The sequence below is a fragment of the Catharus ustulatus genome, chromosome 4 (genome assembly GCF_009819885.2).
Source record: "Catharus ustulatus isolate bCatUst1 chromosome 4, bCatUst1.pri.v2, whole genome shotgun sequence".
Classification (NCBI taxonomy): domain Eukaryota; kingdom Metazoa; phylum Chordata; class Aves; order Passeriformes; family Turdidae; genus Catharus; species Catharus ustulatus.
In genome coordinates, this window is record NC_046224.1 from 14,963,156 (window position 1) to 14,975,793 (window position 12,638).

Genomic DNA, 12,638 nt, shown 5'->3' on the forward strand with positions numbered 1-12,638 from the left:
GAAGTGAGATGTATGTCTAGGGGGTTTAATTGGTGGGGGTGGGGGGGAGTGAATAAACAAAAATCAGAAGCCAAAAGACCACAGTCTAAAAATTAATCAAAGGAAAAACAGTCAATTCCACAAGCTCCCCCACAAAACCCTAGGAAATTGAGATCATCAGGTGAAGAACCTGACAGACAGAAGGATGACAGCTTCAGTTTGAGAAGGGCAAACAGTGGAGAGATCATGTCCACTGAAGGACAACAGCTGTGACAGCAGCAGCAAAAGCATTCACTGCAGAGCTACCGGAGCTCAGTGGTTAAAGAGCCACTATGGGAGCCACTGGCTCTAGTCCTCCACTCAGAAACACAAAGTGAAATCAGCTTTTCCACCCGCCTGGGAAGCACCTGAGCTACTGGTCTCTGAAATGAAAGAAATCTGCCCTCACAGTTTCTCATTTTTTTTTACAAGGACTTCAAATTAAATATGTTTCGGATTGGCATGGAATTAAACATTTTTGGTTCATTTACATTTATTTTGGTTAGTAAAAGTGAGATGAACTGAAATCACTTTTCTTTCTCCTTACTTCATTGGCTGGAAGAAACCATCTCCTTCTCATATAATTGGAAAAATAAAAGTAGCACATATCACTAGAAGACAGGAAAGGCACCTTTAGGCTGAAATCAATAAATCTTCAGAAAGATGCTGTGGCTTCAGAAAGATCTGTCTGCACAGAGAAATAACTGATAAATCTGATGTTACCAACACCTGTGACAGGCATGGTGTCTCGCTGTGCACTGCTACAGCATTCCCACACAGCCCCTCTCCTGTGGTCACCCATGAGGTTCCTGGTTGTAGAAGACAGTGAGAACAGAGGAGACAGGAGTCAGATGATCCTGAGCTCTCGGCAAGATAAACAGCTAAACTGACATTTTGGATATTCTTCATTTTCAGTCCCAAGTGAACTTTGGTACAAAGGCTTCCAGAGGTATCAGCTGGTGGAAGCATGGTGCCAATAATGCCAGGGCTGTAGGTTCAATCTCCATATGGGCCATCCACTTAAAAGCTGGACTTGAGGATCCTTCTGGGTCCCTTCCAACTCAGACTATTCTGAGATTCTGTGAAATCTACCAGCATATGCATGCTAGTTACCTAAAAGCCTGACAGAATGATGGCTGGCTATCAGCTCTTCAGTTTTAACTGTGTCTATCCTGTAACATCTGGAATCTGTACAAACACAGGAAGCATCACACAGAAGTCACACATAAATGAGAAGAATAATCAGATTTTGTCATGGACCCTTATGATATAACCAACATAACAGTAGCATGGCCAGAACACTGCATGCTAGTAAGCTGGGAACTGGTGGACAGATATACATATCTTCCCCAGAATCAAGAATATATAAGCTCTGCTTTCTCTCATGTATTTAATTATACCAGATGGAAGAAAGCAGAAAAAAATTGTCTTACTTCACTTTGCTGATTTTTCTTGTCAAATGGAAGGAAAGTATTGTCACCACCAAGAAGGAGCAGCTGGGTATGATGGAAACCCAGCCAAGAACAGAAAATGTCAGCAGCAAAGCTGGAGAAGGAAATGCCTCTTTCTTTCAAAAGCCATTATTGAGGTAGTTCCTTTTTGTCAGAAGGCAGGAAGCAATCTTTTCCCTGCTGACCACCTATGTGGAGGGCATTTCAACAACAATTGGTTTGCTCATGCTTCCCGTCCTTTCTCACCAGGTAGTTTGTGACCATTATCCCAAGGTCCTGGTAGCAGGGTCAAGGGAATAGGTGTCTGTGAACCCTGAGCCAGGGGGCACTTCAGGGTATCTCTTATATCTCACAGGGTAAGGAGAGGCAACAGAAAAGGACCAGAGCTTTGGGGAAGTGAGGATCAATTTGAAGCTGGGAGAGGAAGAGAATCAGCTGATTCAGGTACCATGGAAGCAAAAAGACTTAATGTTTTGAGAAGGTCCACAGGTACAGTAATTTCACTATTATAAGTCGCACCATTTTGACTAAAATTTTGGTCTGAACCCAAAGTGCGGCTTATAATCAGGTGCGGCTTATACACGGACAAAGAACGAAAAGTTGCTGTTTTAGTTTGGAGGACAGGTGACTGCTGAGAAAGGCAGGAGCTTCTCTTTGAAATGGAGAATGTAAACCCCCTCCCTCGAAATTATTCTAATTTTGAAATCAAGGGGCTTTCAGGCAAAAATATGGGAATTAGGAATAACAGTTCTTTTCTAGGGAAATTAAAATAGAAATACAGTACTACAAAGAAACAAACCCCAAACCCTGACAAAGTCAGAGTACAACCTGACACCGTCAGGCAGGGTGTTGGTAGCAGTCCCATTAAATGGTGGCTGCATCCTCCTGCAGTGACTTATGTGGTTCAGTTGAAGCAGTGCTCCTGTAGAAGGTGCAGTTTCCCTCTAAAGGTCCAGTGGTGATGTGGAGAAATCCGGTTTTCCTCTGGAGTCCAGTGGAAAAAGGGGCTCCCTTAGTGTCCCAAAACCTCTGTTTTTATCTTGGTAAGAAATGTTGGGTTCTTCCCCCTGGCTGGAGCAACTTCCCATGGGATGAAATAATTTTATCAGTCACACAGTGGGACTCAATGGCCATTAGCAGAAAATGACTTGCTGGAGAAAGGACAGATTGTGAAAAGATAAAGAACAATGCCCCGCCTAGTTTCAATGGATGGCCCATTAGCAGAATATCTCCCACAGAGATAAGGATCACTGCCCCCACCCTCAACAGATGGTGACAGAATAGATACCTTTTATCACACTCTGTATTGTAACATGCGGCTTATAATCAGGTGCGGCTTATGTATGGACAAAGAATGAAAAGGTGCTGGCACCCAGAAGTGCAGCTTATACTCAGTGCGGCTTATAATCGTGAAATTACTGTAATCATAGAGACCCAGACTGGGCAAGGAAGATGTGAAGAGAGCTGGGCAGGGGGTTACAGAGAGTACAGTAGTTTCACGAATACAAGCCGCACGGATTATAAGCCGCACCCCCGGTGCCTCGACAATGTTGCTGTCTTTGTCAATAGATAAGCCGCACCCCGAATATTAGCCGCACTTTCGTTCGTAGCGAGAATCCGTGCGCAGCTTTCACAAATTGGCCAATTAGTAACAGGATCGCGGCATAGCGGGCTTTACTGGCTCGGGGCGGGGCCAGGCAGGCTCGGCCCGCTCATGGTTGCCGACGGGGCCGGGTGGCCCAGCTCAGCGCCACGGCTCGGCGGGGCTGGCCGGGTGGTACTGCCGCCGCCGCCGGGCTCGCTGGCCCCCCTCTCCCGTCAGCACCGCCCCGCTGCCGCGTTCCCTAGCCCCGCCGGCGGGCTCACCGGCCGCGGCGCGCCGCCTTCCCTAGCCCCGCCGCCGGGCTCGCCGGCCGCGGCGCGCCGCCTTCCCTAGCCCCGCCGCCGGGCTCGCCGGCCGCGGCGCGTTCCCTAGCCCCGCCGCCGGGCTCGCCGGCTGCGGCGCGTTCCCTAGCCCCGCCGGCGGGCTCGCCGGCCGCGGCGCGGCGCGTTCCCTAGCCCCGCCGCCGGGTTCGCCGGCCGCGCCGCGTTCCCTAGCCCCGCCGCCGGGCTCGCCGGCCGCGGCGCGCCGCCTTCCCTAGCCCCGCTGCCGGGCTCGCCGGCCGCGGCGCGTTCCCTAGCCCCGCCGGCGGGCTCGCCGGCCGCGGCGCGCCGCGTTCCCTAGCCCCGCCGCCGGGCTCGCCGGCCGCGGCGCGCCGCCTTCCCTAGCACCGCCGCCGGGCTCGCCGGCCGCGGCGCGTTCCCTAGCCCCGCCGCCGGGCTCGCCGGCCGCGGCGCGTTCCCTAGCCCCGCCGCCGGGCTCGCCGGCCGCGGCGCGCCGCCTTCCCTAGCCCCGCCGCCGGGCTCGCCGGCCGCGGCGCGTTCCCTAGCCCCGCCGGCGGGCTCGCCGGCCGCGGCGCGCCGCCTTCCCTAGCCCCGCCGCCGGGCTCGCCGGCTGCGGCGCGTTCCCTAGCCCCGCCGGCGGGCTCGCCGGCCGCGGCGCGCCGCCTTCCCTAGCCCCGCCGCCGGGTTCGCCGGCCGCGCCGCGTTCCCTAGCCCCGCCGGCGGGCTCGCCAGCCGCGGCGCGCCGCCTTCCCTAGCCCCGCCGCCAGGCTTGCCGGCCGCCCCCTCCCGTCTGCACCGCCGCCGCGTTTCCTCGCCCTGGTCGGCACTGCAGGCCCCCGCACCGCCAGGCTCCCCCACGCTGCTGGCCCCAATTCTGCTGGGCTTCCCCCGCTGCCAGGCAGCCCCACCCGCCGGCCTTCCTGCTTCTGCCATGCTCCCCTGCACTGCTAGCCCCAGTTCTCCCCGGCTCCCCCGCCCTGCTGGCTCAGGCTCTGCCGCCCTCCCTGCCCCGCCCTGCTGGCTCAGGCTCTGCCGCCCGCCCCCCACACTGCTGGCCCCGCCTCTGCCAGGCTTTCCCACCTCTGCCGGGGCCGGCCGGGCTCCAGCTTGGCTTGGGGCTGCCGCGGGCTCTCACTTCCGTGTTGGTAGCTTTTAGAATTTTGTTAATAGATTAGCCGCCCCGGAATATTAGCCGCACTTCCGGGTTTCCACCAAAATTTTGGTCAAATTGGTGCGGCTTGTATTCGTGAAATTACTGTATGTTCAAAGCTGTAGCTCAAAGTTGTAGTTTAGACCAATGAGCATGAAAGAAGTGCCATGTGCTAGCGTTTCATAAAAAGGTATTGCCCTGCAGGAACAGAGGCAAAAAATGCACCAGGGCAATCCACCCACATGGCTACAGGGTCTCTGTTGCCAGAGTGGGCAAGTCAGAAATACAGGGCTGTTTGAAGAGTTAGAATGCATGGGACCTGCTGACGTCCACGATGAAATGCTCATTAAGAGTATCCTGACGCCTTCAGATTGCTTTGCAGAAGTGTCCTGAAAATTAATTGAAACCCTCGTGATTGCCAGATTATGCTTTGACTAGATAAAGCTTAATAACCAATTCTTATTTTTGCAAAGTTCAGCTCTCACCAATCATATTAAAATTGTTACAGAAAGCAATAGGCACGATAAATTTTTAAATCCCTCAACAATACATGGATTTCATGTTCTTCATTATTAAAATCAAAATAATATTCTTTTAAAGCAAAACCTTTGTACCAATTTGTCAAGAGTTGTTTATAATCTGTTTGGCCTACTGGAACATCATGGGAATAATTTACAAGAAAACACGTAAGTCTGATTTCTTATATATTGGAATAAATCAGCCAAGATTCCATTTTCTTCATGCAGAAAGCCAATTCTTTATTCACAAAGCTCATATTTATAGGAAATATCACAAGGCACTGTGTTAAACTTAATTCGTCAGCAATACAGTGAAACTCAGTACATTGCTTGGTAAGGGCTACTGTACACATCTATCAAATTTTCTCTTTCTAGATACATTTGCATTTTTCCTTCGTGGGTTCTCATGGGACAAATCTTAGTGTTTACAGAGATGCATTTGTTTTTCACGCTCATAATAGATAAACATGTTAAATGAACTTCTCATTCTCAAAATAGCTTCACATAGGGTACTTGCAAATTGCTTGTTAGCTGCACTTAGAAGAAAGGACAGGCCAGCTTTGACAATTTTAGCAGAGTGAGGCTTGATTTCATAAAGCCTTTCCTTAATAATCCTTCTGTTTACATCTCACCCTTTTCGATAATTCAAAAAAGGCTCATATGTTCTGATGTTAAATCAACTTGCTCTTGTGAGGGTATTATCACATTGAGGTTATCACTGGTTATCTATTAGATATGGGATAAGATACATAAAAGACTGATTACAATAAACAAAACTTATCAAATTCTATTGTGTCATTGACACAGGGTTTGACAGTATGAGAAAAGAAAAGAATGATGTCCAATATCTCTTAGGGAATGGGAATAAATGACCAGAGTTTTAAAGTAGTTGAGACTCAGGAGAAAGTTCACTAGCTGGAAATGTTGATCTTTGACATCACTGAATGTCCTCCCGGATCCTGGGACAGGGAATAACTGAAGAAGGTTAGTAGGAACAATATACCATAATGATGACATAAGGCTTTCGTTGGCAAATTGCCTCTGTAGTTGCAGACACAGCTATGTCTTGGCAGTCCTATTTCTGTTCCTGTTCTGGCCATGAAGGCTGCACGGTGATTAGGTTATTTCTCTTTCTACTGGGCCTCATTTTCTCAGAGGCGATCGGTGTCTGTGTCCTGGTTTCAAGGACAGGCGTCTGCTAAGAAAGGCAGGAGCCTCTTTTGAAATGGAGAATGCAAACCCCCTCCCTTCAAATTATTATACTTTTGAAATTAAGCGGCTCTCAGGCAAAGATATGGGAACTAGAAATAACAGTTCTTTACTAGGAAAACTAAAATAGAAATACAGTATTACAAAGAGCAATCCAAAAACACTGTCAGGGTACAACCTGACACCCTGTCGGTCAGGGTGTTGGTAGCAGTCTGATTCAATGGTGGCTGCAGTCATCCTGGAGTGGTAGATGTAGTTCAGTTGAAGCAGTGGTCCTGTAGAAGGGTGCAGCTTTCCTCTGAAGGTCCAGTAATGATGTGGGAAGGTCTGGTTTTCCTCTGGAATCCAGTGGAAAAAGTCTACCTTGATATTCCAAATCTCAGTTTTTATCTAGGTAGGAAAGGCTTGGCTCCTCTCCCTGGCTGGAGCATCTCCTAATGGGATGATGTCATTTTATCAGTCATGTAGTGAGACTCAATGGCCCATTAACAGACAATATCTTCCTAAAGGAAGGATGGGTTGTGGAAAAGATAAAGAGGAATGCCCCACCTGGTTTTAACAGATGGCCATTAACAGAGAAGATAAGGATCATTTATCTGGTTTCAGCAGATGGTGATAGAATACATGCTTTGGACTAAACTCCCCTTCCTTTTGGTTTTTTTTTTTTTAAGGAGATGCATGTCTTTGGTTATGAGCATGAAGAAACATCAAGACAAAACAATACATGTAGTGAACAAGAAACTGACAGCAGTCAGGTACAGCAATAAAGAATATTTCAGATAATACACGTCATTAATAATACATGTGAAGTTAAGTAATTAGGAATCTCTGAAATACTGTACCATCATCCTAGAGTCTGCAAACAGCTGACAAAACTCAATTTAGAGAGGGTTTGGATAATTATTTCTGGATAATAATTTCCAAGATCACTCTAAAAAGAGTTTCAGCTGTCAAATAGAAAGGGTCAAATTGCCAAGTCAAAATTACTTGAACCTAGTTTAGATGCAAAAAACATCTGGGTTTATTGGCAAATTCTCCATCCAGGTAGAGCCAAGGCCTGGCCACTGTCCAAGCTCCAACTGGAAAGGAATTCCCTAAACACATTTTAAAACAAGGCTCTTAAGAATAGCAGTTATGAGTAAAGGCCTTTGTGTTAAAGACTAATCAAAACATCTAGCAGATGGATCCCTCCAAAGTTTCCTTCAGGATAGAGATGCTTCAAACACAGCAAACTGCAGGAGTGCTTCTGTAATAATAACTGGGAAAAGCCACAAGAACAGCAGTTTGAAGGACTCTTTCAACAAAGCTCAGACATCTTTTCTTGAAACCCAGAAAAATACTTAAAATTATGAGACAGCACTGGGTCAACCCATAGAGCCAGTGCAGGGACTAGCCAGAGAGCTAACCTGGTCTGAGAGATGCATAAGCAGCTACAGAACAAAAAAGGATCCTGAAATGACATGTGTCTTTCAGATAATTACACAAAGAGTTGTTAAAGCATATAAGAAATACAGTATAGCATCTATAAATACAGTAATAACATCTTATTAATAACTCCTGTTATAAAATCAGTAAATTCACATAATGTAATAAACGTATCAGCAGTAACCACCTTAGGAAGCTAACACCTTTCTAAAGTCATGTACCTATGACAGTAAAATGAAACAAAGGAAAACACTAGAACAGCTTACAATCAATAACAATCATAATGTAGAATCATCACTGACTCTTCTGTGTTATCTATGGAAGATAAACAGCAGAGATTGTGACAGCAATAGAATATTTGACAAAATCAAGGGTGAATACACTGTATATCCTTTATCCACAAACAGATGCTTATTAGTGTTTCATCACAGCTGTTTTAGTAGAAGTCATCTCTTAAAAGAAAACAACTATGTATCTCACAATGTAGAAAATTAATATTTATCTGTCTTAGAATGCAATGCAAGATGTAACCAGAAGTATGCATTCTATTACCATCTGTTAAAACCAGCTGGGGGATGTTCCTTATCTCTTCCACTACCCATCCTCCCTCCAAGAGGTATCTTCTGTTAATGGCCCGTTGAGTCTCACTGCACGACTGATAAAATTACATCATCCCATTGGGAGATGCTTCACCCAGGCGGAGGAGCCAAGCATTTCCTACCTCGATAAAATCTGAGAGTTGGGACATCAGAGAACCCTGGGCTTCCAGAGGAAAACTGCACCCTTCTACAGGAGCACTGCTTCAACAGAACCACATCTGTCACCCCAGGAGGACTGCAGCCACCATTTATTTGGACTGCTACCGACAGGGTGTCAGGTTGTATTCTGACTTTGTCTGCTTGAGCAGTACAAATATTTTTTGTGAGCTAATTATTTCTAAACTTTAAAGAACTGTTGCAGATAAAATTCAAGGTTATAGGACTTAGTTAACTTAAAATTAATTGCTGCAAATTATCTTGGGAGAAGAGGAGAGCCACAGGCTGGGTGCAGGGGCAGGGGAGATGGCCAGACAAGATGACGGCAATGGGAAACCTGACCCCCCCGTCCCCCGCGCCTCTCCTGAAGGGGCTCCCATGGGTACCAGGACCCCCCTGGGCCCCCGAGGCAGCCCCATGGGAGCCCCCCAGCCCCGCGGCCCCCCCTCTCCCTCCGGCGATGACAGCAGAGACGCCGAGGACTCCAGGATGCTCCCAAGATCCCGCAGGCGCTGGAGAAAATCCTGCAGCTCAAAGAGAGCTGCCAGGAGGAGCTGGTGACTGTCCCGGGGGTCTCGGCCGAGGACGAGATGGAGACGCAGCTCCGGGTGTCGGTGTCGGTCTCCGAGGCTGAGGAGGACACGGAGACATCCGAAAAGGAGCGGAACCAGAAGCGCTGCAACCGCAAGAAAAAGAAGCGGGGGAGGCGCGGGGCCCGGGAGGTAACCCCGACCTGCCCCCGGTGGGACCCCGAGCCCCTCCCCGAGGCAGAGATCGAGTACGTGAGTGAGGAGCTCGAGATCTACGACCACAACTTCGTGTTGTTCAAGAGCATTTTCGAGGCTTTCAAGCTGTCTGGCGACGTGAATAACGACAAGAAGGAGCTGGAGCGGGCAGAGAGCGCCTGGGCCCCCCCGAAAAAGGGAGCCAAGGATAGCTCCAGGGACAGCGATGGGGACAGCTCCGAGGATGAGCAGGAGAAGAAGCAGGAGGTCCCAAAGCTGTCCAAGAAGAAGCTGCGGCACATGAACAGACTCACGGTGGTCGAGCTGAAGCAGCTGGTGGCCCGCCCTGACGTGGTGGAGATGTACGATGTGACCGCACAGGACCCCGAGCTGCTGGTGCACCTGAAGGGCACGCGGAACGCGGTGCCGGTGCCGCGGCACTGGTGCTTCAAGAGGAAATACCTGCAGGGCAAGAGGGGCATCGAGAAGCCGCCCTTCGAGCTGCCCGAGCTCATCAAGTGCACGGGCATCCAGGAGATGCGCGAGGCCCTGAAGGACAAGGAGGAACAGAGGACGATAAGTCCAAGATGCGGGAGAAGGTGCGGCCCAAGACGGGCAAGATCGACATAGATTACCAGAAACTCCACGACGCCTTCTTCAAGCGGCAGACCAAGCCCAAGCTGACCATCCGCGGGGACCTCTACTACGAGGGGAAGGAGTTCGAGACCCAGCTCAGGGAGAAGAAGCCGGGCGACCTCTCGGACGAGCTGCGGATCGCGCTGGTCATGCCTGTGGGGCCGAATGCCCACAAGGGGCCACCCCCGTGGCTGATCGCCATGCAGCGCTACGGACCCCCTCCCTCGTACCCCAGCCTCAGAATCCCGGGCCTCAACTGCCCCATCCCCGAGGGCTGCTCATTCGGCTACCACGCCGGGGCGTGGGGGAAGCCCCCCGTGGACGAGATGGGGAAGCCGCTCTATGGGGAGGTGTTCGGCACCAACGCCGCCGAGTTCCAGACGAAGGAGCAGGAGATCGACTGCACTCCCTGGGGGGAGCTGGAGCCGTCGGACGAGGAATCCGAGGAGGAGAGCGATGAATCCAACGAGACCGGGTTCATCACCCCGGCCAACAGCGGGCTGATCACCCCAGGGTACTTCTCGGTGCCGGCCGGGATCGAGATCCCGGAGCTGATCGAGCTCCGCAAGAAGAAAATCGAGGAGACCATGGACAGGAGCGAGACGCCCCAGCTGTTCACGGTGGTCCCCGAGAAACGCACGGCAACCGTGGGCAGGGCCATGATGGGCTCCACTCACATCTACGACATGTCCGCGGTGATGGGACACAAGAGGCCGGTGACAGAGGCGCGGGGCGTGGAGGTGGTGCTGGCTCCCGAGGAGCTGGAGCTGGACCCCTCGGCCATGACACAGAAGTACAAGGAGCACGTGCGGGAGCAGCAGGCACAGGTGGAGGAGGAAGACTTCAGTGACATGGTGGCCGAGCACGCTGCGAAGCAGAAGAAGAGGAAGGCGCAGCCCCAGGACGCCCGCGGGGAGGGCAAGAAGTTCAAGGAATTCAAGTTTTAGATGTTACTGCTGTCCCCTCGGTGTCACCTCACTATCACCCACCCTCTGTCACCTGGGGCCGCGGTCCGGGTGTTTGTAAATAAAAGGTGTCCCCACCGACAAAAAAAAAGGAAGAAAAAAAAAAAAGAAATAAAAAAAGGAACGGAGCTGCAACGGCCGGGGCGGGGGGAGGTCCGCCGCGCCGCCCCATATCTACAGCAGGTCTCTTAGATGAACAGCAATTACATACAGATCAGCCGGTCCCAAGAGACGGGCAGGGGCCGCCCCGAAAAGGGAAGGGAGGCGCGGGTGGGAGCCGCCCTGTGCCGCCACCGCCGCCAGCCGGGAAAGGGAAAACTCCGCAGCACCGTCCTGCGGCCGCGAACCGAGCTCGTAGCGAATCACATCCCTGAATGACTTACTGAGCCCAAACAATCGAATGCGCATATACACAGAGTTTACAATAACTTCCAACAACTTGATTTTTTTAAATAAAATACTAGTAAGACTATGTCATACTATTTATGAATATTCTAGTATCACCATCACCTCATATATGGCTCATCCAGACCTCTCCCAAACCCTGAGAAAGACTTTAGTGTCTTTAACGCAGTTAATAAATAGCAATGTCTTTTCCTCTATCAAGGCAAATGGTTCTTGTTTCTCGACTATGCCTGCTAACACCATTCTCAACCAGGTAACCCTGCAGAAGGCCAAATACCTCCTACCATCCATGTTTTTACAAGCAAAGATATTTTTCAAGACTAATTTATGCATATGTTTTATGCTGGGACTGAGTAAATGTGTAGCAAAGGAGTAAAATATAGTATATTTGTGAATAAAGCTTCAAAGAAACTTTCAGAAACCTGTTTATTAATGGTCATGTGGTTTTTTTTTCTCAGGAAAACTGTGTTCTAAAGAACAGGAAATAGAACATTAAAAGAAAAGAAATACTGAAGGTCACAACATATGTTAGTGTGTCTTTGTCTCCTCATATGTCCTTGTGCTATGTTTAGACAATTCAAGAACTTTATGTGGAAGGATTAGTGTTTTTGTGCAACTTGATCAATTATCAAAATATTTATCATGATCTAATTACTAAAAATAGCCAAGCAGTGAAAGAGCAGGTTTTATTACCAACCTGACCTTTGTAATCTGGACAGGAGTTCAGTTCAGTGAGCAATGCTCTTTTCCTCCCCACAGATACCATACAACCTATTGACAACATACAGCAAATCTCTGCTGAATGAAAGACACAACTTTGAGTTGGTTATCTGTCTGCACCAAACAATTTAGACTCTTAGGAAAAGGACAACAACCCAGGAAGATTACACCATAACATTTTGCAACAGCAGCTTTCACAGTACTTGGTTGCAACACAACACAGTTCTTACCTCAGCTTGTGAGCTCCTCGTGACCTTGATGTATAAATTGCATCTTAAACTTTAGCTAAGTCACAGAAATATTCAGTACAAGAATTAGGATTCATTTATCGTTTAAAAAGTGTAGCGGTAAGTAATTATGTATGAGAAGAGTGGTGACAATGTAGAATGAATCAATGGGAAATGGTATTACTTCAGATGGCCTCAGTAGTTTTAACATCGTCCTCCTTTCAGTGAGCTGGGCTGTTCTTCTTTTGAGACCCTGTAACAAGAAATCTTCCCTAGGATAATTTAAAAAAGGATCTCTCAGAAGATCCGAAGTTCGGGTGGAATTGGAAAACTGATATATTAAAGACTAGAGAGACCAAGTCTTTCATCAACAGCTGATTTTTCCTGACACCAGCTACAGACAGACCAAGCAAATGGCAGCCCGTGAGCAAACTCCGCGGCAGTGGCCACCGGCAGGACAGCACGGCTCCCGGCCGGCACCGCACGGCTCCGGGCTCCGGGCTCCGGGTCGGTACCGCACGGCTCCCGGCTCCGGGCCGGTACCGCACAG

General features: G+C 49.5%; 1 protein-coding gene across 1 annotated transcript; it reads left to right on the forward strand.

The window, feature by feature from the left end:
- Positions 1 to 8,716: 8,716 nt before the first annotated feature.
- LOC116995176 (splicing factor 3B subunit 2-like) lies at positions 8,717 to 12,546 on the forward strand. The gene is given in 3 exon segments (XM_033057574.1): positions 8,717 to 8,897; positions 8,900 to 9,709; positions 9,712 to 12,546. Coding segments are annotated over 3 exon segments (1,998 nt in total). The 3' UTR covers positions 10,719 to 12,546.
- The last annotated feature ends 92 nt before the right edge of the window (positions 12,547 to 12,638 follow it).